The sequence below is a fragment of the Dama dama genome, chromosome 4, assembly GCF_033118175.1.
Source record: "Dama dama isolate Ldn47 chromosome 4, ASM3311817v1, whole genome shotgun sequence".
NCBI lineage: Eukaryota > Metazoa > Chordata > Mammalia > Artiodactyla > Cervidae > Dama > Dama dama.
Window position 1 is genome coordinate 42,437,130 of NC_083684.1, and position 23,967 is coordinate 42,461,096.

Here is a 23,967-nt window from a genome sequence, read left to right on the forward strand (position 1 = left end):
GCACTAATTATCAACATCCTGAATTCAGCTTTTTTGTTGTAATTATTGGTGCTTTGGAGCATATGTCCATCATCTTTCTGTTTTTTATTGTCTTGCTGCTTTCCCCCTTCTTCTTGCTTATTTCTTTTTTCTGGTTGATTGCACTTTGGTAGTTACTGTTAATTTCTGTAGTTAAATAATATCTTGATCTACCTTACAACAAGTCAGGGTTCTCAGAACTTTTAGCCCTTTTAACCCAGTACAAAGAATTATGTACTGTCATTGTTCAATAGTTTAGTTCCACCTGTTCTCCTAAATACCATGAATTAGACATCATCATTATTGGTATTATTTTATATAGACAGTGTATGTTTGGATTCGTATCCAAGTTTACCTTTTATTTGTTTAACATTAATTTCTCTATCTTAAACCTCTATCTGGGGGTTATTTTCCTCTTTCTTGAAGAACATACATTTAGAAGTTCCTTAGATATAAGCCTTGTGTTTAGTAAGAGTCTCAGTTTTTGTTGATTCATAAATATATTTACTTAAACACTTCTTCAAAGAGAGTTGTGTTGAATATACAATTCTGGATTGAAAATAACTTTCTCACCACTTAAAGCATTATTCTACTGTTCTCTTATATTGACTGTGAATACTGAGATGTCTGTGATAATTCTAAATATAATTAGAAATTTTTTTTTGTATTTTTTCTAATTCTAATCCTTTCTCATTTATTTCTCTCTCTCTTTTTTTTGATTTTTAAAGATAATGGTTTTAATTGAGTTAATGAGATGAAAAAATCGTGAAGCCCTATGTGCTACTTACATGAAAGAAGATTTTTTAAAAAATAATCACTGCACAAAATACAAAGGGCGGGGTTATGCTGTGGTGTTAAATTCTCTCCATTATGTTTTTCTTGACTGTTCAAGAGCAAATTAAAGTTTCCATGGCAAATCTGTTCTCAAAATGCCGAATCGTAGCACAGACGCTGGCTTCACGTTTCTGAATACCTTTAATGGTTTCTCTGTGTTGCAGTTTGTACGTTTCCTTGTCATGGCACAGTCGATAAATATAGAAACCCAGGTGGTCAATGTTTTCAATGCGATCAGTGATGACCATGTGTTCATGAATCAGATATGACTGAGGCAAGTAGGTCCCAGCCTTTATGTTAATAAGTAACTCCAGTAGGTTTTTGGGTGGCATGACAATGGAAGTGTTCAGAGGAATCACATAGCACTTATCCAGGTTAAGATCCAAATAGGCGGTGAGTTTCTTGTTAAAGTCATGAACAATATTGGCAGGATCACTATCTGCAAACTCTGGGACAGGCAAGCTGATGAATTCAACCTCGTCTTCCTCAAAGATCTTGATATTTTCCTCAATGGTCTGGTAGCGAGGGGCTGGGGCGTCTGCAGAAGGCTCATTTAAGATGACATCATCTTTGATGTACTTTATTCCACAGTAGTAGACGTCATCTGGTTGAAGTGCAAAGTATTTGTACAGGTACGCTCCCCCTAGAATGACACCCGCGAGCATAAACGCCAGTCCAAAGCACATGCACCAACACCAAGCTCTTCTTTGGCCAACTGGAACCACTTCACCTGGGTCCTTGCAGTCCACGGCAACGGCGTCCGGAGGGATGATGAGCGCCTCCTCGCCGCTCTTTGCCTCGTCCTTCTTGGCCTCCTTCTGGGCCAGAGCCGAATTGAACGTCACCTTCACCATGGCGCGGCCTGGGGCGCCCTCGGAGGGCGGCGGCGGCGGCGGGCTCGGGGCGCGGGCTGCGGGCTCCTGGCGGCGGCGGCAGCCTTCTCGGCCGGGCTCCGAGCACAGCTAAGCGGTGGCGGAGGTGGACCGGCAGCTGCGCGGTGGCCAAGGCGGCGACTGCGGCACCAGTCCTGCAGCCTCATCGTTTATTTCTCTTAATATAATATAGTCTCTGTCTTTGGTGTAGTGTAATTTCACTACAGTGTGTCTACTCATGGATATCTTTTTATTTTTTTGAGATCTGTTGTAGTGCTTGGATCATTGGAATCATTGGATCATTTTGTTTTGGAAAGTTCACAGCCTTTATCTCTTTAAAATTTTCTTTTCTCCTTTTGATTTAGTTTTTCCTCACTGTTATTCTACTTAGATATATTTTAGAAACAATTATTGTCTCCTCTATACCTCTTAAAACCTGTTATAGTCTCTGTAACCTTGTCTTTAAGTTCTTGGTAATTTGTTAAAATGCATTTTCCGTTTCACAAATTCTCTCTTTAGCCATGATTATGCTATTTGGCCCATTCATTAAGTATTTTATTTTAATAGTGATATTTTAATGTCAAGAATTTCATTTATTTTTCTTTCAAATTTATCTAATAAGTCTCAATACCTTCTTGTTGTTCTCTTATCATTGTAACTATGCTCTCATTTCTTTAAATATCCTTGTCCATAGATGTGCTCTATTCTGTATGTGAAAACCCCGATATTTAAATTCTTTGAGAGTTTGACCTTCAGATTTGTTAATTTCTGGCTCTGCTTCCTGGTGTGTTGCCTTCACAAATACTTATTGATCTTTGCATGTGAGCCCTGCTTCTTGATCTTGACCAGTAGTACTCCTTTAGGCCTAAGTTGTGGATATACTTCTTTGAAAGAGATGCTCTTCTTTCTGAAGCTAATAGATGCCCCCAGTCTGCCACCAGTTTTGGAGGTCTGGGGTTTAGCACGGAAATCCCAGGCTCAACTTCCTCTTTCCCTGCTGGCTCAAGTCTCAGTATCTTGATAGGAATGCTTCAACTGACATTGCTTTCAGGGTAATGTATCTCCTCATTATCTGTTACTCTGACCTCAGCCAAAGATTTTACATAGAAAATGTGAGATCCTGTCCTTGGCGTCCCTATAACTTGTGAGACCAGTGACACCTTAAGAATGTGCCCCATTCAGAGTGCAGCTGTTCTGAAGTGTGATGCTCCCATAGGGCTTTCTGATAGCCTTAATGCTAGAAATAGAAGTCTTGTGGTATTACTCTTAAATACTAATTGTTGCTAGAGTAAAGAAATGCATAAAGTTTATCTTTAGTTTAACTGTGTTATCTCTGAATTATTTTGGAATTTTCCTATACACAGTCATATCTCTTGCAAACAAAGATGTTAGTGTTTCTTCCTTTCCAACCCTAATAGATTTGGATTCATTTTATTTTCTTACTGTACTGATTAGAACTTACAGTACAATGATAAAAAGAAGAGATGATAGTGGACATCCTTGTCTTGATCCTGATCTTCAGGGATCAGTGTTTCATCACAAAGTATAAATTTTGCTACAGTGTGTGTGTGTAAAACAATTAATTCTTACAGAGAAATTGGAAAGAGCTTTGTAAGATTTAAATTTGATCCTGAAAATGAGTAGACTGAAATATGTTATAGCTATATGGTATATATGACTAGATTACATTGATAAATGAAAGAAAGAGTTGGAATGGCTAATAAAATTTTTGATCTTATGCCTGCACATTCTTCATCTATAAATCCTAGGGCAGCAAAGCTAAATATATAATTTTTGTTTTCTAGCTTTCTTTTTAATGGATATATGCTTGACCTTTCTGTGTGTTTAATTCTAATCAGGCAAAATTAGTAGTATAGTAGAACTCAAACATTCATGAAGTTAGGGTCTTTCAGAGAGGAGTAATGATGGGGTAGATTTGATGAAATTTTCTTTTCTTTTTAGCAAAGTTTCTTGTTTTTCTCCGGTATCCTAATCAGGAACAGATACATTCCTGCCTTTAGTAATAAGAACTTTATCAGTTCTTGAATTTGGTGAGCCTGGGAGAGATTTTGTCTGATATGTGTGGGTTTTTTTACTTAGCTCTCAATTACCTGCATTGTAGGATGCACTTAGCTCTTTCCATATGGCTTTCTCTATGTGCTACCGTATAGTTCTTCATGCTCTCAGCACCCTTCTCCTCACTAACTGTTCATTAGATGAGGGTGGCTGCTGGCCCAATATACTTCCTCTTCTGAACACTAGGCATCAGAACCCAAGAACGTCAGACTTTCTATCTTTAAGTAGGTGAACTTGAAACAAATTCAGTGGTCATCTGTACTCATATGGGAACTGTGGATAAGAGAAGATGATTCAGCAGGGGAGGAGAGAAGAATTCAGAGAGGAGTTGAGGTGAGAGATGAGAAGAAAGGACTGTCAGGGTTCTGACAGCATACCTTTTTCTCATTCTAATTCCTTCTGGCTACCTACAACCTTTGGGTTCATGAAGCACCCTCATATCCTTATAATGGTTTTTTTCTTCTTGTGAAGACCATATGTGGCCACAGTCTTAGGAATCTAATGTACCTTTTTTTTTTTTTTTTTTCCTTTGCACCTAAATTTAATTTGAGTTCTCGTGACTCTGAGCAAGTTAACTGTATGAATCTCAGTTTCTGCTTGTGTAAAATGGGGGTAGTGACATCTACTTTGCAGAGTGCTTATGAGCATTTTTGTTAATGTATGTAGTAGGACAGCTGGCTCAGAGTAGACTTTTAATAAATAATAGTTATTACTTTTTAAATTATTTTTCTAGCCCAGTGTGATATCTGATAGTGCATTGTTTGCATGTTTATTATCACACATCCTATGCTGCCTGTGACATTGCTTCTTGGATGCTTGCCCTGTATTCCTATTGGATTTCAAGCTTCTTGACAGGATGATTTCTGACATGTGTTTCTCACTACCCTATCAGAAACCACCTCAGAGTTTGTGCTCAATAGATAATTATTGGGTAGGGTAAATACTTTGGGGATTTCTTGTCAGGGGAAACCAGAAGAGCTAAGAGTAGAACACTTTACCTATTATTTATGATTGTCCCCTTTATAAAGCTAGGCAAACACAAACTTTGATGTCTTCTATTCCAGAAAGAATTGCCCTTAAGTGAACAGTTCTCTTCATTGCTTAGACCCCTGACAAATCTTTGTCGTTTTAGTCATAGTTTTAAAAATAAAATCCTATGAGGAACTCCAGTATATGAAACAGATTTAAGCAAAGGCTTTGTGGTTGAGCAGAATAGAAAGGCCCTGAGCCCTGCATCCCATCCAATGGTAGACCCCAAAGCACCTAAGGGCTTGGTGGAAAACATTTTGGAAACTGTTACTTTGGATTATCTAAGATGGTCTACGTAACCCACAGGTATCATGGGGTTTTACTGAATTTAAAAAAAAATATGGAACCAAAGGAACAAGATGCCATAACCCTTCCCAGAGTGATTATGAAGGTTTTAGAAAGCTTTAGGGGATTGTTGTCAAACTTGTTACAATTGATGGTGTGGGAACTCTTGGCCACTATTATAAGCAAGAGAGATTTTGCTGAGGTAGGATGTTTTGGGCTTGATGTCAAAAGATGAGGATTTGAATTCTCATTTCTTTTTTTACTGGCCAGTGGCTTTAGGCAACTCTGCAACTTCACCAAGTCTCAGCTACAAATTGGGAATTATCACTCCCATCTACTTCACAGATCTGTCAGCTGAAATAAGACTGAGATGTGAAATGGTTTTATAATTTGAAAAAAAAGTACTATATAAATATGAGTCCTGCTTAGTAATATGACTAGTTAAGGGAATGAAGAGAGAAAACACAGTATATACAATTAATGACTTTACCTAGACTCAGTTATTTTCATCTTTTGACATGGCATACACATATTCCTTTTTACTTTTGCTGAAAGTCTAAATGACTATATTATCAATAAAGGTCCTTCCTCCTATACAGTGCTGATGAAAGCAACCAAAGGCCTAAATAAATAGAGATACAAGCTGTGTTCATGGGTTTGAAGACTTAACACAGTAAAGATGTCAGTTCTCCCCAATTTGATGTAGGTTTAATGCAATTCCTGTCAAAATGCCAATAAGATTTTCGTTGATAAAGATGAATATTTTAAAATGTGTATGAAAAGGCAAAGGAAGTGGACTAGCTAAGACACTTTTTTAAAAAAAGAACAGAGTAGAAAAATCAGTCAACTGAATTTCAAGACACGTGATAAAAATGATATAGAACTATACTCAAACACCACAGCAGGGTCAGATTCCTGCATTTGATACTGCACCATAATTATGTAAGATTAACCGTAGGGGAAACTGGGTGATGGGCTCTTGGCAGTCTTCTACTATCTTTGCAACTTCCTGTGAATCTATAATACTTCATTTTTTACAAAAATAAACTTTTTTAGCTTTACTGAAATATAATTGACATGTAAAATTGTAAGATGTTTAAGGTGTACATCATGGCGATTTGATATATACATCGTGAAAGTATTCCTCCCATGTTAGGTAATTAACATGTCTATAACCTCACATATTTATCATTTATTTATTTATTTTTTGTGAGTACATTCGTTTTGCTCTCTCAGGAAGTATTGATTATTGAAAGTTTAAAGCACAAACACATTTCAACTGTGTCAGTCATTTGCTGGCTAGCTCTCAGCCATCATTCTCACTCTTCTGTGTTTTATTGTTGCACATGATGGGGAGCTGGGGCCTTGCAAATGACTTCTCCCTAGTTCTTTTGTCAACTGGCTTCATCTTAGGTCCTACCAATTAGTGGCCCTAGGGAGGGACTAGGAAACAGGATCTAGGGAGAAGCCACTTATTTTCACTTCTATTTTCCATTAACTTTTCTCCAGCAAAAACAGGCAGCAATGGAATGCAGCATTTTTGGCAGTCCCAGCCCATGCTCTCTGGAGCCTTTTCCTTGGTCCCATCATTAGTACTCAGCACCCCCTCAGTAGTTCCACATGTAGTCATGAGCTACTCCCTCATAGACGTGGCTTTGCCATTCAATCCTCTTCTGCGCTTCTGGACTCTGATAACATAACCGCCTCTCCACCCACCAGCCTGCTAGTGGCAGCTGCTTTCTTTCGTTCCTAGTCTGTGGGTTCCTAGTCTGTGGGTTCCTAGTCTGTGGGTTCCTAGTCTGTGGGTTACTAGTCAGTGGGTTACTGGTCTGTGGGTTCCTAGTCTGTGGGTTCCTAGTCAGTGGGTTCCTAGTCTGTGGGTTACTAGTCAGTGGGTTCCTAGTCTGTGGGTTCCTAGTCTGTGGGTTACTGGTCAGTGGGTTACTGGTCTGTGGGTTCCTGGTCTGTGGGTTCCTAGTCTGTGGGTTCCTAGTCTGTGGGTTACTAGTCAGTGGGTTCCTAGTCTGTGGGTTCCTAGTCTGTGGGTTCCTAGTCTGTGGGTTCCTGGTCTGTGGGTTACTAGTCTGTGGGTTCCTAGTCTGTGGGTTACTAGTCAGTGGGTTACTGGTCTGTGGGTTCCTGGTCTGTGGGTTACTAGTCTGTGGGTTCCTAGTCTGTGGGTTACTAGTCAGTGGGTTCCTAGTCTGTGGGTTCCTAGTCTGTGGGTTCCTAGTCAGTGGGTTCCTAGTCTGTGGGTTCCTAGTCAGTGGGTTACTGGTCAGTGGGTTATTGGTCTGTGGGTTCCTGGTCTGTGGGTTACTGGTCTGTGGGTTCCTAGTCTGTGGGTTACTAGTCAGTGGGTTCCTAGTCTGTGGGTTCCTAGTCTGTGGGTTCCTAGTCAGTGGGTTCCTAGTCTGTGGGTTCCTAGTCAGTGGGTTCCTGGTCTGTGGGTTACTGGTCTGTGGGTTCCTAGTCAGTGGGTTCCTAGTCTGTGGGTTCCTAGTCTGTGGGTTCCTAGTCAGTGGGTTCCTAGTCTGTGGGTTCCTAGTCAGTGGGTTACTGGTCAGTGGGTTACTGGTCTGTGGGTTCCTGGTCTGTGGGTTACTGGTCTGTGGGTTCCTAGTCTGTGGGTTCCTAGTCTGTGGGTTCCTAGTCAGTGGATTACTGGTCTGTGGGTTCCTAGTCAGTGGGTTCCTAGTCTGTGGGTTCCTAGTCAGTGGGTTCCTAGTCTGTGGGTTCCTAGTCAGTGGGTTCCTAGTCTGTGGGTTCCTAGTCTGTGGGTTCCTAGTCAGTGGATTACTGGTCTGTGGGTTCCTAGTCAGTGGGTTCCTAGTCTGTGGGTTCCTAGTCTGTGGGTTCCTAGTCAGTGGGTTACTGGTCAGTGGGTTACTGGTCTGTGGGTTCCTGGTCTGTGGGTTACTGGTCTGTGGGTTCCTAGTCTGTGGGTTACTAGTCAGTGGGTTCCTAGTCTGTGGGTTCCTAGTCAGTGGATTACTGGTCTGTGGGTTCCTAGTCAGTGGATTACTGGTCTGTGGGTTCCTAGTCTGTGGGTTCCTAGTCTGTGGGTTCCTAGTCTGTGGGTTCCTAGTCAGTGGATTACTGGTCTGTGGGTTCCTAGTCAGTGGGTTCCTAGTCTGTGGGTTCCTAGTCTGTGGGTTACTAGTCTGTGGGTTACTAGTCAGTGGGTTACTAGTCTCTGGGTTCCTAGTCTGTGGGTTCCTAGTCAGTGGGTTACTAGTCTGTGGGTTACTAGTCTGTGGGTTACTATACCACCTTCTCACACTCTCTGCTCTTTTAATACCTTTCTAACCAAGTCCTGAAATTCCTAACGTGGTTCTGATTTGACTCTGACTAATGCACCCAATGCGGGTGAAACAGTGCTTTGTGTTAACAGGAATTAGGCAATATTCTTTCCATCTCTTTATTTCAGTGCTGAGCCATTCCTTGACATCCTCTTTTGGCAGAGCCTTCTGGAGATGAGGAAAAACTTGGGGTATCCTGAACTTGAACTGGGGTTGAAACTTGGCCCTAAGATCTCTGACACGTTTAGGAAATGGTGGAGACTGAAAAGGGGGGAAAATAATACCCTAGTCACTTCAAGTTGGAACACAGTTTTCTGACTTTTAAGAGAAGGACACTTGGATGCTATCTTTTTTTTTTTTTTCTTCCCTAGGAAATCTGCCTAAATATGCCAAGTCAAAACATAAATATAGTTGTCCAGAGGCTCCACCAAATTAAATCACTGTGTATTTCCTAGACCTTTTGATTTTCTGTTCCTGGAAAAAAAAATTGGGGGAATGAACATAGCACCAAATGTTTTATTTTTACCAAGAAAGCATGTTAAAAATAGGAAAATGGTAATAGTTTATCACAATTATTTCACTAAAGAAATAGCAGCTTATTTAAAAAATAAAAATGATGTGAGAAAAATATACAGAGTTTTAAATTTAAGAAAGTATGTTTCACCATTTCCTTATTTATTTTAAAAATATACCCCATCCCCATTAAATATTCCTACTGGTCTGGTGTTTAGGGAGTTCTTCTGGATAACTTAATTTAACATAGTAAAGATGTCAGTTCTCCTCAACAGTTTTCTCTCCTCAGAAACTGTTGTGTTTATCTGAAGATGTGTGTCCTCTTGTTTTAGAGTTGCTGATAGAAGTTGAAAGTTATGTTTTCCTGAGAGATTGAGATCGTGTGTCTTCAGGAATCTGCACTTACTAGTGTGTAGGTGAAAAGTTGGGACACAGATTTTGGGAAAGGGAAAGTGTCCCTGCTTTTGCCTGGAATCCATTGTTGTACTTTGATTTTGGAAACTAGCAACTCTGGGAACATCTGGAGAAAGTTTTCTTGACCTAGGTATTAGCTTTTTCACAATGGACACCAAGGACAGTGAGAATAGTGATACTTAACCTAAGTGGCTTTGCAAGCATGCCAGCCAAAGCAAAACATGTCAGAGGCTGTATGGTGACTGTAGAAAAGATAGTCTGCAAGCAGTCATGAAGCTCTTCCTTTTAAAACCCTTGGATGTTCTTGGGAGTGAGGGATTTTTGAAGGGAAATATATCCTGTCAGCCTGTGGAGTAAGAATGTGCTCAGTTGCTCCAGGCTCCTCTATCCATGGAATTTTCCAGGCAACAGTAGTGCAGCGGGGTGCTATTTCCTACTCCAGGAGAATTAGCATATCTTATGTCTCCTGTGTTGGCAAGCAGATTCCTTACCACTAGCACCACCTAGGAAGCCAGAGTAAGAATAGGAACTTGATTTGATGGTTGTTGTGATTTTCTTTGTAACCAACCACTGAGTGGAGAATTGTGACAGCATGTGATTGTCCATGATAAGTATCAGTTAGCTTTTGGTGCATGAGAAACCACTCTACAACTTTGCAACTTATAACAAAAAGTATCTCTTTTTTAAAATTTTGTGAATTAACTGGAAAATTCATATAATCCGTGTTGGCTTGATTGGGGCTAGATGGACTAGAATGACTTTGCATGTCTGTGGGCTCAGATGGAAATACTGAGACTAATGGGACCTCTTTCCTTGTAGTGTCTCATTTTCCAGAAGACTCACCCATGCTTTCGCACATGGTAATGTTGATGCCCATCAGCAAGAGAGGGAAAGTAATTTTTGAGCTTCTGAATGCATCATGTTTGTTAATATTCCTTCGACTAAAACATCCATTGGTTTAGATGATGTTCAAAGCCAGATTTCAGGGGAGAAGAAAGTGTTTAAGTTGGCTAGGAGAAGGAGCAAAATCATTTTTAAAGGGTCATGGATATGGGAAGGGAGTAATTTGTGACCATTTTATAATCTTCCACAAAGAGTGATGGTGAGAATCTTAACTCGAATATGACACATCCGATGAGCTCATACTACACATAGGATTCATAATCTGGATGTTCAGCATGGCTGTAAGTTTCTAAGTGATGGAGGTGACCTGAATCACTGGTAAGAAAATTTTTATCTACTCTGGCAAGCATCACCTGCTGTAATTTGTCATTTTAATTTTATTTATTAGACTATTATCTTTCAGCTACAAACCCAAACTTCTATTTGCTCCTTTGTTATTCTGGGGACTGGAGCCCTACAAATTCCATTTTTGCCTTGCCTGCAGGTTCTCTTTAAGTTCTACCAATAGAGACCACTAGGAGATAGTGAAAGGCTAAAGAGGAAGATATGGCACTCTTTTGTCTGCTTTTTGTGAACTTTGCATCAGCTTTTTTCCTGTGGGCGTCGTTCCAGCATCATTTTGTCCATGCGAGTTATTTCTTCTAGTAGCAGTTGCATCTTGTTAACAGTTTTCCTAGCATCTTTAAGGGCTTTCCTGGTGGCTCAGTGGGTTAGGAATCTACCTGCAGTGCGGGAGAGCTATGTTCCATCCCTGGCTTGGGAAGATCCCCTGGAAAAGAAAATGAAAACCTACTCCAGTATTCTTGTCTGGAGAATTCCATGGACAGAGGAGCCTGGTTGGCTACAGTCCATGGGGTCATAAGAGTCAGACATGACTGAGTGACTAACACTTTCACTTTCATCAGGCCCTGCTCAAATACACCAGCACCAGCCACTCAGTACCCCATCTCAAGAGACCTGGATTTGGCCTTTTTTCCAAACCCCTTAGTTTAGAGGGAACCCCATTCCCTTTATTCATCCTTTCTTTGAAGTGGTTGGTCCTTCTTTGACACCTTAGGGTTCTTTTTTGTCTTTTCAGTTCACTAGTCAGAATTGTTTATACCAAGTGAGCAATTTTCTATATTAAATTTTCTGTTACATTGACTGATGTAGTTTCTGTCTTCTGCCTGAACCTGGACTGATCAGGTAGGAAGAAGATAATGAGGAAAGCTTAAGCTAGATTCAAATGCTTAAAACACTACTGTTTTTCTGTCACTAGTTGCTTAATTACAATTACAAAATGTTTAAGATATTGTATGACTTATTTTGTGAGGCTTGCACAACCTTGATAACAAGACTCAACAAGGATAGTATGAGAAAAGGAAAATTATAGTCTACCTCTCTAAGAAAGAGAGATGCAAAGTTAAGGACAAAATATTAGCAAACCAAATCTAGCACATTGTATAAAAGATATTGTTTTATGGCCTGGGCTTGTTTTTGAAATACAGTGTCAGTTTCATATTAGAAAGTCAGTGAGTATGTAATCATTATATATTATGCAATAAAGTATATAGTACTATATTAAAAAATAAATTATATCATCTTAATAGATGCAGAAAGAAAGTTTGATAAAATTCATTATATCCAGTGTGAGAATTTTTAACAAATTCAGAATAGAAAGAAGCATTATTGATTTGATAGCTAGTATCTAAAACCCTGCAACAAACATTATTCTTAACAGATAAACAATTAAAAAATCTTTCCTTTTGAGATCAGGAGAAAGATAAACCTACTTACCACTTCCATTCAACATGACAACAGACATCCTAGCTAGTGTGATAAGGCAAGAAGAAGAAATAAAAGATACAGGATTGTAGAGGAGGAAATGAAATGGTCTTTCTTCATAGATGATATAATTGGGAATATATCTGTGAAAACCCAGAAGACTCAAATGATAAGATATTAAAATTAATAAGAACCTAACAAAGTGACTGGAAACAAAATCATAATGGAAAAATAAACTGTATTTCTAAATACTAATAATAAATAAAAGTAAATTAAAAATATGTATTAATTCTAAGGTCAAAAAATATGAAGAACCTAGGAGTAACTGTAAGTCATTAAATGTTGCTAATCTTAAAATTAAAAACTTAATTGAACAATATTAAAAAGGACCTAGATAAATGGAGAAATGTAACATTTATTAAGGATAGCAATTCTCCAAAAATTGATCTAAAGATTTAATTCAGTCTCAATCAAAATTCCAACTTTAAAAAAGTATACACACACACACACACACACACACAAAGGATGAAGTATCGCCAAGTTGGCTTTTAAAGGAAATCATAGTCAGGACTTACTACCAGATGTCAGTGTATGTTATTATGCCACATTGATACAGTGTAGTATAGTGTAGGTGTAAATAAACAGGCCAGTAGAAGAGTAGAAAATGAAGAAATAAAACAGCCCATATGTATACATTAGATATATAACAGAGGTGGTTTTATAGATCAGTGGGGAAAGGAGAGACTTTTCAGTAAATGGTGTTGGGACAATTGGTTATTTATGTGAAAAAAAGAAATGAAATTGAACCTCTACTTCACAGTATACAAAATAATCATTTCCAGGTGGAATAAAGACCTAATAATGTAACAGCCAAAGCAATAAAGCTTTTAGAAGATAGTTTAGGAGAATATCTTCATGACCTCAGGATAGGGGAAAACTTTTTAGACAAGGCACAAAAGCATAACCATAAAGAATCAATATCATAAACAGACCTACATTAAAATTAAAAACTTATATTTATCATAAGATACTGTAAAGAAAATGAGAAATCATCTTATTGGACAGATGCTTGCAACATATATAACTGATGAAAGAGTGGCAATCAGAACATATAAAGAATTATAGCAAATTAATAAGAAAAAGACTAATCCAGTGAAAAATGGATGCGAAATCTTGAACTTTCACACAAAAGAGCAAACCCAGTTAACCAATAAGCATATGAAAACATGTTTAACCCTGCTGGTCATCAGGTCACTGCAGATTAAAACCAGAAAGAGTTGTTATTGCATACTCCACACCAAAGCAACATTTTTAAAAGCTGGCAAAGATTGTTGGGAACTTTGCTGATGGGAGTGTTGATTGAGATACCATATTGGAAAAGAGTTGGGTTTACTTAGCAAAGCTGAGCTCACTTGTATCCTGAGACACAGCATCCCATTCCTCGTTATACATACACTAGAGAAAATCTTCCTCATGAATGCCAGGAGACATGAGCAAGAACCATCACAGTAATATTGTTTAAATAACCACAAACTAGAAATAACAGAAATGGATCAATAAAGACTGATATATGTAATATATATCATATATATACATATATATGTAATATATGTAATGACAAAATGTAATAATACATAGCAATGAAAATGAATGGAATATGGCTACACATGACAAAATTAGTGAATCTTAAAATGTTGAGCGAATGAAATAAGCTCTGAATAATAATAGAATAATGAAACAGGCAAAACTAAAATCTTGTTGGGATTAAAAAGAGAAAAACATATGCAATGATAAAAACATAGGTGATGACTATATTAAAATTCAGGAGAGTGGGAACCTGTTAAAGGATGGTGAGAATAAAAGGATGATGGTAGAGACGGAGATATGGGGACACAGGTTGGGAGAAAGACTGGATGCTAAGGTGTTGACAAAGTTCTGCTACTTAACCTGGTTGGTTACACAGGTGTTTGCTTTATGAGTTTTCTTTCAGCTGTCCATGTGTATTTATCCTGTGTATGGATTTCATGGTTAAAATACATTTTTATTTATCATGCAATATTTAATATAGAAATTGCAGAAAAGGGAATGTGCATCTGGAAGCTACAAAGTTTGCTTCTTTCAAAAGTTGCTTTCTCTTAAAAGATGCTTCTTTATTAAAAAAATTTATTCATTTACAATAATGCAAACATTGCTGTCAACTATCTTTATTAATCTAAGTCAGTTCATTACAGATTTGGCCCAGGGTTATACTGAAAAATCATGAAATTTCAGTCCTAAAACAGCTATTTTTATGGTTCTCAGAATCTTAGCATCACTGGCCAGCATGTATTTCACTGTGGGTTGTCAACATCATGGAAAACACTGACTATAACCCTCCCCGCACCAGGAATGACTTGTGCATTGGTGGGCTCAGAGTGTCCCAGAATGCATTGCTAGGTGCAACCCTGCATTTATAACCCTGAATGAAACTCCATTTTGCCATTTAAGCATTGATGCTTTCCTTTGGGGGACAAAATTTCCACATAAAAAAGTAACAAAACAGCAATTATGTAAATTGAATGGAAAAAAACCAGTAGTGTCCTGTTGGAGGTAATTTTCCCCATAATGAATGTTGGGGGAAGGAGGAGAATGGGAAGGACTGGAGATTAAAAATAGGGAATTGTGTATGTGTACGTAATAAGCTTGCACAGAAAGCAGATGCATGGTGTGGAAGTCATGTATAGAGGCAATAATCTGTGACAGAAAGATTTACATAATATTCTTTCAGGGCAAGTTCCCCATTTTAAAAGATGGTGAAATGCAGACAGCATGCCTGACTATAATGAATCTAAATCAGGTAAATAATTTGCACTCTCAGATTATGCCCCCCCACCCTGCCCCAATCCACACTTGCTTAATGGGTCTATTACAGTTTAGAGGGTAAAGAGAACTGAAGTTACCCTGACATGTACATGTGACATACATGAAAACACTGCATTTCAGAGGCAGAGTGGTACTGATTGACATTCACAATTTTGATAGTGCAGGTTGTAATTAATTAGTAAATTCACAAGTGGAAAAAAAAAATCTCCCTAAATCATGAAAGGAATGCTGTTTTAAACACACACACACAGGGAAAGAAATCTCCCTAAATTATGAAAAGAATGCTGTTTTACACACACACCCACACACACACCCCCAACACACACACCCACATGCACCCACAAACTGGCTTACAGGATTCTAGATTAAATGGGATGCTACATTTTCCCTGCAGTGGGTCCCAACCATAAGATGAATATTATGTAAAATATAAATCAGCAACCCCCTTCTTCCTTCTCCTCCTTAGCAGTAAATTTCTGTCAGGTCCTGGGATGCCTTTTGGTGGAAGAAGGAAAACCAAGAGCACAGGATGCCGTTCATCTCATTCAATGTCACACAAAATGGGGTAGGGATGCGATCGAACTACCTTCCGTCCTTTGAATGTGATGACAGTCCTTGTTTTAAGCTTTCCCTGCTTTTGTTTATAAACATCTTCCTTGTCTGTTATGCTCCCTATTGCATTCATATAATTCTGAGTGACCTTTTCCTGTGCTTTTAACTTGGACATGGAGGTCTTTTTGGAGTGAGTGTACCTGGTGTGCAGAGGCTAACAGACTTGACTCCGGCAACCCCTGATACCAGAGCTATGATTTTGGACTTTTCACTGTGCAGTAGCCTTAAGCTGTTGGCAAAGTCTTGACTTGGATACTCAGTACTCTGCCTCTATTTCCTAACTCTCACTTAACTTGCAAACCTCTTGGTTAGTGTAATGCTTAACGAGAGCTAGAGTAATTAACTGCCTATAATTACTATACAAAGGAATTTAATGTATTGTTTCACATGTGTGGAAAAAAATACCTTTAAGATTTGGTTTCTCCCTTTGAATATTGTATGTGAATTACATTGCCTGTTGTATACACATGATATTTCTTTTTGCAGGTTAACACAAAATACTGAAAGGGAAGCAAATCGAAGAGTGTACTGAAAACACCAATGTTGTTTGTCCTCAATATTTTAATTTTTTCAGGCCCTCAACCTTGGGGTACTAAAACGAGATGGGCAATGGAAAGAATTCTACTTAGATTTTTAAAAAATAAAAAAATACAGTTTATTTGGTGAGTGTGTCTGATTGCCCAGGCATATCCCTGTTTCAGATGCAGGCGACCATCAATTATTGCTACACATTTATTATCATAAAATGCTTATTTTGACTTTTTTTAAAGGGAAAATTATATAAGTGTACACACACAGAGATGCACGCAAGCATACACATATACATATATACATACATTTAAAGGGCAGAGCAAGGAGCTGTCTCTCAAGGGTAAGCTATTACTTGCCCCTGCTTGGAAGAAAAGGCTTTCTCAATGGGATTATGTCCTCTCTCATAACCTATCAGTTGTCTGATCAGAAATTCATAACGCAGCCCATCTATCGCTCAGCTCAGCCAGGGCTGCAGGATTGAATTTAAATAGGCAAATGCCAGACTTGGGCGTTGACATTCTCTCTGTCTCTCTCAATCTTTCTCTGTCTCCTGTCCTCCTCCCAATCATATTTTCTCTTTTCCTGTCCCTGTCTTAAAAAAAAATTTCTTCCCCATGCCACCATTTTATATTAGGCATGAACTAACATGATGAGAAGTTATCAGGAAATGGAGGGTGGCTGGTGAGTGGTGAGGCAGACGCAGTGAGAGGCAGAGGGAGGGGAGGATGAGAGAATGAGATGGAAGGAAATTGTAAATTGTTGCTGTCATACCCTCGCTGGGACAGTAAAACCTGGTTGTTTTTTGTTTTTGTTCTTTTTACTTTTAAAAGTAAATATTTCAGGATAAATTGCTTACCACGTATCCTTACTCAACCAGCAAGATGTCTCTGTGTATATAGTTCACATGTATCCATATTTTAACTCTTCTTTTTGTGTGGCCATTATGTGGAAAATACATTTGAACCTGTATATTGTCAATCTTGGCTTACTCCGGCTACATGGCTCCTGAGGGTGTCAGTTCTATAGAGTTGTAACCTGATGACATTTAGCTCTGGTCTGATAAAGTAATAATTCACAAGCTCTCTCCCCACTCTACTTTCCCATCTTCTCCAATCCCAATATAAGTAAATCAGCTTTATCTCTAAGTCCAAAAACCACAGTGCAAGGAAAAACTTGTTTAACTGATAGCACACTAAAACTATCTGTAGAATTTAAATGTTGAAAGTTGAGGATTTTTGTATTCAGACAGATGGGTGAGTGTTAATCATTCTGGTTAGGTAAACCGCAAAAGTTGAAAAAATGGAAATAGCAAGAAAACGGCCTGTTGCCTGGCAGATTCTCCCTAAAAAATGTGGTCAAGTTCAACTTGATGTCAGATTCCTAGCTTTTAGAAGACATGTTCTCCTCTCTGTCCCTCTCCAGTATCATTTTTCTGGGCTAGAAAGTGAATCTTGAACTAAGAGTTTCATTATGTTTGTACTAAAATTCCTCTCCTTGTGACTTTGTCTAGAGAAATTATATCCCTTGATTTTAATGTTTCCATCAGTAATGCTTAGTTAAAAAGAAACATTTATAAGTGTTTATTTTTTTTTAGATCACCATCAATTTACGGGTATTTAAATTTATTTCATAGGACAAAGTCCAAATAAATTTTGTCCACATGGGAAAACATATGGTATGGGGGATTTTGCACAACTTGTAACAAATTCCTCAGCCTTAATAACAATGATATTCTGCACTATAATGTACTGTTTCTGCCTGAGGAAGGATGGAAATTTTGCTAAATACATTCATTTTTTAAATATCTTTATGCAAACCTTATAATCTCCTTCCTGTTTTAGGACATTGAAAACTCATTGACTTCAACTGATGAGAGATTTGATAGCCAGAAGCGAAAAAATCAGAGGAGCTGATGCCATTTGTCCAGTTAACCACTCACTGACACACAGGGCTTGCAGAATTTCCTTTGTTACGATGTTCATTTTCAAATGTCTCCACCTACTTGTAGGCACTTGACCAATGGAGAATTCAATTAGTGCAGAATTTGGTTCAATTGCTTCAGAAGAAAATAAATCTCAACCAAACTCATTGAAGACTCAAATAAGTCTCCTTTCTTCTGAGATCTGCACTGATAAATAAGGAAGTCCTTATACTTACTCTGGGCTTCCCAAGTGGCTCAATGGGTGAGTAATCTGCCTGCAATGCAGGAGATGCAGGAGATGTGGGTTTTATCCCTGCATTAGGCAGATTCCCCTGGAGGAGGGCACAGTAACCCACTCCAGTATTCTTGCCTGGAGAATTCCATGAACTGAAGAGCTTGCCGGGCTACAGGACTTGGGGTTGCAAAGAGATGGACACAACTGAGCAACTGAGCACAGACATACTTACTCTCCTTGGCGTTTTCTCTCTTGTTTCACAGGTCTGATGGGCTCCCCAGGTATTCCTATTTTTTAGGAAGGGCTAAACTGTATGTATGTTTCTGGTGGGTCAGAGTTTTATGGATGTGTTTTTTTGACAGTTTTATTGAGCTATTGTTCACATACCCTACTATTCACTCATTTAAAGTATCTTCAGTGGTTTCTAGTTCATTCACAAGAGTTGTGCAACCATGGGGCCACAGTCAATTTTAGAATGTTTCTATCACCCACAAGAAAGAAGTTCATACTTGTTAGCAATCACTCCCCATTTCCTCTCAACCTCCTCTCCCTCAACTTTATACCCAAGTAACTACTGTTCTACTTTCTGTATCTATGAATTTTACCTGTTCTATACATTTCTTATGAGTGGAATCATATGTAGTCCTTTGTGACTGGCAGATATAGTTCTAAACCTCTGCTGTGGACACTGTCCTTTGGAGTCCAGAAAGATGTGCATGCTCACAGATACTGATAAGAGTTTTGGGGGTGGTTGTCGCTCCTGAAGTCCATGGACCCCTATTTAAAGGCATCATTCCTTTGGCTGCTGTAAGAAATGTTCTTTATTCTTACAATTGGACAATCCAGGGGAGAGAGGTAGGCAGGGGCTTATCTTTTCAGATAACTCTTGAAGCTCTAGGCCACTGTGTCTTCACTGCACCAGTAGTTTTCCTGTTTTCTGGTGCTATTTATTTTTCTTTCTTAACATATTTTTATTAATAGTAAGAGAAAATACCAGCAGAGTCTACCTTTTGCTTTCCTAAACCAACATTATTCACTCAGCAATTGTTGAACTTTACATTAAAGTCATATATTTATTACTATAAAATAAAATTTCACAGTTTAGAATGAATTAGGATGGTTCTTAGAGAAGTAAGAATCATGGATATAGTTTTATTTCTCAACTTTTTTTTGCCGTTTAATTCATCTCTGCTACAAACCAGGTACAGGTGGAGAAGACTGATTAAAGTTTTGGCAGTACCATGAGATTCTTTAAAAGTCTGCAGGGTAGGTAGTTAGAGAGGTATGTAGGTAGAGAGATGAATAAATAAATAACTAAAAGCCATAGGCAGAATTCCAAAAATGCTTTTTAGGAATCTAGGGCTTGCCTTATTGCCAAATGGCCACTGGTCACCTTTCCTCTCTGCCTGTTTACAGACGTTTTTTTCCCCTGCTATCTTCCCATAAGCTAGCTATGTAAATGCAAGATGCTTTATCTCACTTTGATTAAGCTTGGTATGTATCCAAGGTTTCCCCCGCAACTCTAAATGTTCCATTTTTAGACAAGAATCTTCCAGGAGTCACATAACAGCCTGGCATCTTTTGCAGACCTTTTTTTTTGCCATGCTGGACTTGTGAAATTATGGCCAGTCCATTGAGCCATTCTCAAGATTTTCTCACACACACCTTCCCATTTTCTGCTTCAGACTGTCTGACACTCTGAGCTTCCAAGAAAGCTGCCTGGAGAGAAGTCCAAGCAGAAGACTTGTCTGTCTTCTGTGTTTTATTCCGGGGGGCGGGGGGGGGGGCATCACAGTACAGTTCAAACCCATCAAACTCATAGTTCATGGGGAAAAAAATACCTAGCCAGGTTAATGCATGTTGTTTTTCAGTGGACCTTTACTGTTTATTTTCTTTATTACTTCCTCTCTGCTTTGTTTGTTTTCTTTTGCACTTTTTTTTTTTACCTTGGGAATCTTATTTTAAGAGCAATAGAATGTGTTGGAAAGCCAATTTTACACACACAATGAATCTTTATCTCCATATTATTATAAGCAAGAAGTACTGGGGATACATGGGACAGAAAGTGCAGTAAATTTATTTCTCATGTTTGGCTATAAGACAGGGTCCAATTCTACCTTGAGACTGATTAAAAAGAAATGCTGAATTTTGTGGTGCACCAGCACCACACACATCTGGGCTTCAAACGCAGCCTCAGACATCGCTGCCCTTCATTACCTTGATTTTGTAACCTGGGAGCTGCTGGGGCAGCAGACTGGACTTGAGCTCCACCTGAGCTTCTTTAGTTGCTTAAAAGCCAAGGTCATGGCAACTGGGATTTCTTAGGGTAAGGACATCCTCACAAGTCATTTCTGTTACCAAAAGGAATACAAATCTGGCCTTTTTTCCTTTTCCATAGTGTCAACTAGGAAATTAAAAACTATAAAAATCTGAAAAAAGGAAGCAATGTTCCTGTGTGACAGGAGGCAACTCAAAACTGACCTCCTGAAATTAGGTCACATACGGCTCCTTTGACTTCATGAAGAAGTTGATTCACTGAAGCCTATGATAGGAGAAGTTTAACCACACAGTGACTGTCAGGGTTACCCAGACGTCAGCTGACATTAGTTTGTCCTCTGAGATTTAAACTGACGGTTGGATGTGTCCTATAGGAAACCCAATCTTTTTACCAAAAATACAGTTAATTTTTTTCTTTATGGTCCCTCCTAGCTCTAAATGCTTTCTTCCAGTGATTTCCTAGTCCCCACATTAACCACACTCTATCAAGCGTTTGTTTTTTTTTTTTTCCTGGATATCTCTGCATTCCACAGCAACCTAAATATTAGAAATTAACCCTTGCCTCCAGTTTCCCCCAAACTACAGACATAAGTCCTATTTGAGCAACTGACTTTGTTAAAGGTTTGGAAGTAAAGGAAGAAGTTTGCTTTGCAGTGAATACAAGCAACTTTAACATCACTTGAATATATTCAGGGAAGTTTTTTGGCTTCTCATCACCAGAAATTTCTGACTACTTTTCTCAGAAGGTATCAACCTTCTACCATGCTAAATAGTCACTTCTTTTTTTTTTCTCTCTTCCATGCCCTCTTCTTTCTTTCTTCCTACCTCTTCACTTCCTAATCTCTGTGTTTCAGCATGAACAGCAATTTAGTGCTTTTTTTGGGGGAGGGGGCGGGTGTTGTTTTTATCTTCCAACTGGTCTTGCTTTCTACGTGCAAAGTGGCATCTGAAGGGTTTCCTATTCCAGGATGGTTTATTCCTTAGCATGAATGCTACTGCTTGCTATTTAAAAAAAGTCACCCTGCAGCATAGCTCCCTAAAGACTGAGGATGATGGAGGCAGAACAAAATCAAGCCCTTTTTTAATTCCAGTAACAACTTTGGAGGAATCCTGCCATGCTTCCTTGGATAGTTCCACTTCTGACACTTAGATATGACATTTACAGTTTTTATATTTATATATATCAACTCAGCATCAGTGAGTTGATTTTAAACCACTTAAATATTTATATTTGAATTTTTAAAGTAGAACAATAAGATTTTTTTTCCTCGAAAAGTAGGAAGCAACTGAAGCTACTGGTAATAAAAAAGGAAAGAACTGTTAGAAGTTTCCAGAAGTAAATACGAAAAAGTGGTTTTGGTTTCTGCAAATAAAAGTGATGTCTGCCGAAGTCATTACGAATTTCTCAGGATGGTTGTGAAATTTTATAAGTGAACAAATAAATAAATCTTACAGATTATAATAATGATAGAAATATCTAAACCAATTTGAAATATAATTTTAAGCCAAGCTTCTTGCAAAAAATGAAATATGTCAGAGGAATCCAGCAAATAGTTGACTATGTAGAGAAAAAAATCAATGTCTGAAACCTTTAAAAAAGAAAAGATACTCTCAGCTGTTACTAGACTCTCCACAAAGCTGTAGTGACATAGAACTGATAAGTATAAAGATTAAGATAACTTTTTTTTTTATCAGAATGAAAGAAAAGCAGATCCTAAGTAGAATTTTTTTCTCTGAAAATAGATTGTTAGACTCAGCTCTGCCTTTTGTGTTTTGATTCCAGTCAACCTGTATCCAAAATTTAGCTTAGCAGGGTTTCTGATCAGGTAGATGTCAAATATAGAAAATCAGAATCAAATGATTTTTGGAACTTGAACAATAGTATTTTCACGTGTAATTCAGACTCATTTTGCTGGCCAGAAGCATGCTGGTTTTCATCTGTTTTTCTACACTGGTGAAGCTTCAGCCCCCTTGGTTTGTAAACCTTGGTGGGAATTACTTTCAGGTTCTCATAGTTTTCATGATGTCATCAGGTGTTCCTGATGATAACTCTTGGACATCTCATGCCCACCCTATCTCCACATGATTATTTCAAACTGGTATGAGTGTGAAATACAAGGCTTAATCTCTTGTTTAAACATCTTGAAAGGTCTGTGCATTTAATACATGAACATACTTTTGAGAGGATTCTGATAGTGTTGAAAACTAGTTTAGTTTGGCATGCAAAATAGTTGATAGATCTGTACGTTTGACATCCACATTTCCTACTGTTTGCTTGAGTCCCTGTGGAAGGTATGCTGTAAAATAATAGAAAGTGAGTCCTTAAGAGAGCTTCAGTGAGTTTAAAAGAATAAGACAAGAGAATGAAATTTCTTGAGGACTCACCATTAAACTGAAAACTGTAACAAAGTTAGTTTGGTAGCAGCATACCAGTTCTGTACCTATCTGGTTTTCAAAACCTTTGAATATGTTTTCTCTTTATGTATATAGATGTATGTATGTACATGTATGTGTGTATAAATGTTAGTTGTTGTTCATGGATGTTTGCTTAGCTGACAGATCCGGTGAGCCAAGTTCTCTTTGTGATCAGAGAAGATACACAAACAACAGAGGCTGTAACGTAAGTTAACTTATACCCTTATCTGTTGTGCCTTGTCCAATCTCATTATTTCTAGAGAGAAATGACAGTCAGTGTCAGTCACACGAAATTCCGAACTTTAGTATATGTAGCTGATACTCACTACTTATCCCCAGTGTCTTTGATCAACTGATAGTGATGGAAGTACTGGGATTATTTTGGAACATTATGGAAGACAGAATTCTTGTCTGGTATTTTCTGTATTATCCTGTTAATTAAATGTGGCATTTATTCTTTCTTGTCTTCTAACATTCTTCCTTTTTTATTGTATGTTTGAGTTAGCTTTTTCTTGACTATAAGATGCCCTGCCCCAACCATCTAGAGTGCATTATTTATCAAAAGGCCCCTGAATGTATCTGTTTGCATATTGTGCTCATTGTGGGTAGTTAAGGGGAAGTTTTCATCCTAGTGAATATGACCGTAAGTGCCCACCTTGTAATTGGTGACCTGTAATTCAAATAAATTCCCTGACCCTTAAGGAAAGTTGCAGGAGAAATCACTCATGAAAGTAACTGTGACTTTTCTCCCCCTCTGTGCCAGAGAGAGATGTATATATAGCGGCTTTAGCTTCTAGAGCAGGGGTTCATAACAGTTCAGGTCATGGTTTCCTTTGAAATTCTGATGAAAGTTATATGTGAGTGTGTGCACGCATGCATGTGTGCACGCACTCACACACACACACACACACACACACACACACTCAAGTTTTGCAGAGTATTTCAGAGGAAATTAGTCCTATTAAGACTTATGCATACATGTTTAGACTCCCTCATCTTGAGAACCCACACATTGAACATTCTGCATACTGATACAAAAATCCATTTTTTAAAATTACAAAATTAAGCAGCCATAATGTGTCCACTATACCCGTATCTCTTGGA

General features: G+C 38.3%; 1 protein-coding gene across 1 annotated transcript; it reads right to left on the bottom strand.

Moving 5' to 3' along the window:
* Positions 1-727: 727 nt before the first annotated feature.
* Positions 728-1,781, bottom strand: LOC133054147 (integral membrane protein 2B-like). Its single transcript, XM_061138858.1, has one exon. The coding sequence runs from the start codon at positions 1,704-1,706 to the stop codon at positions 906-908; it is 801 nt and encodes a 266-aa protein (XP_060994841.1). The 5' UTR covers positions 1,707-1,781; the 3' UTR covers positions 728-905.
* Between the last annotated feature and the right edge of the window lie 22,186 nt (positions 1,782-23,967).

Bases quoted from the DNA above. Each gene is read 5' to 3' on its own strand.
- LOC133054147 (XM_061138858.1), bottom strand. From the start codon at position 1,706: ATGGTGAAGGTGACGTTCAATTCGGCTCTGGCCCAGAAGGAGGCCAAG.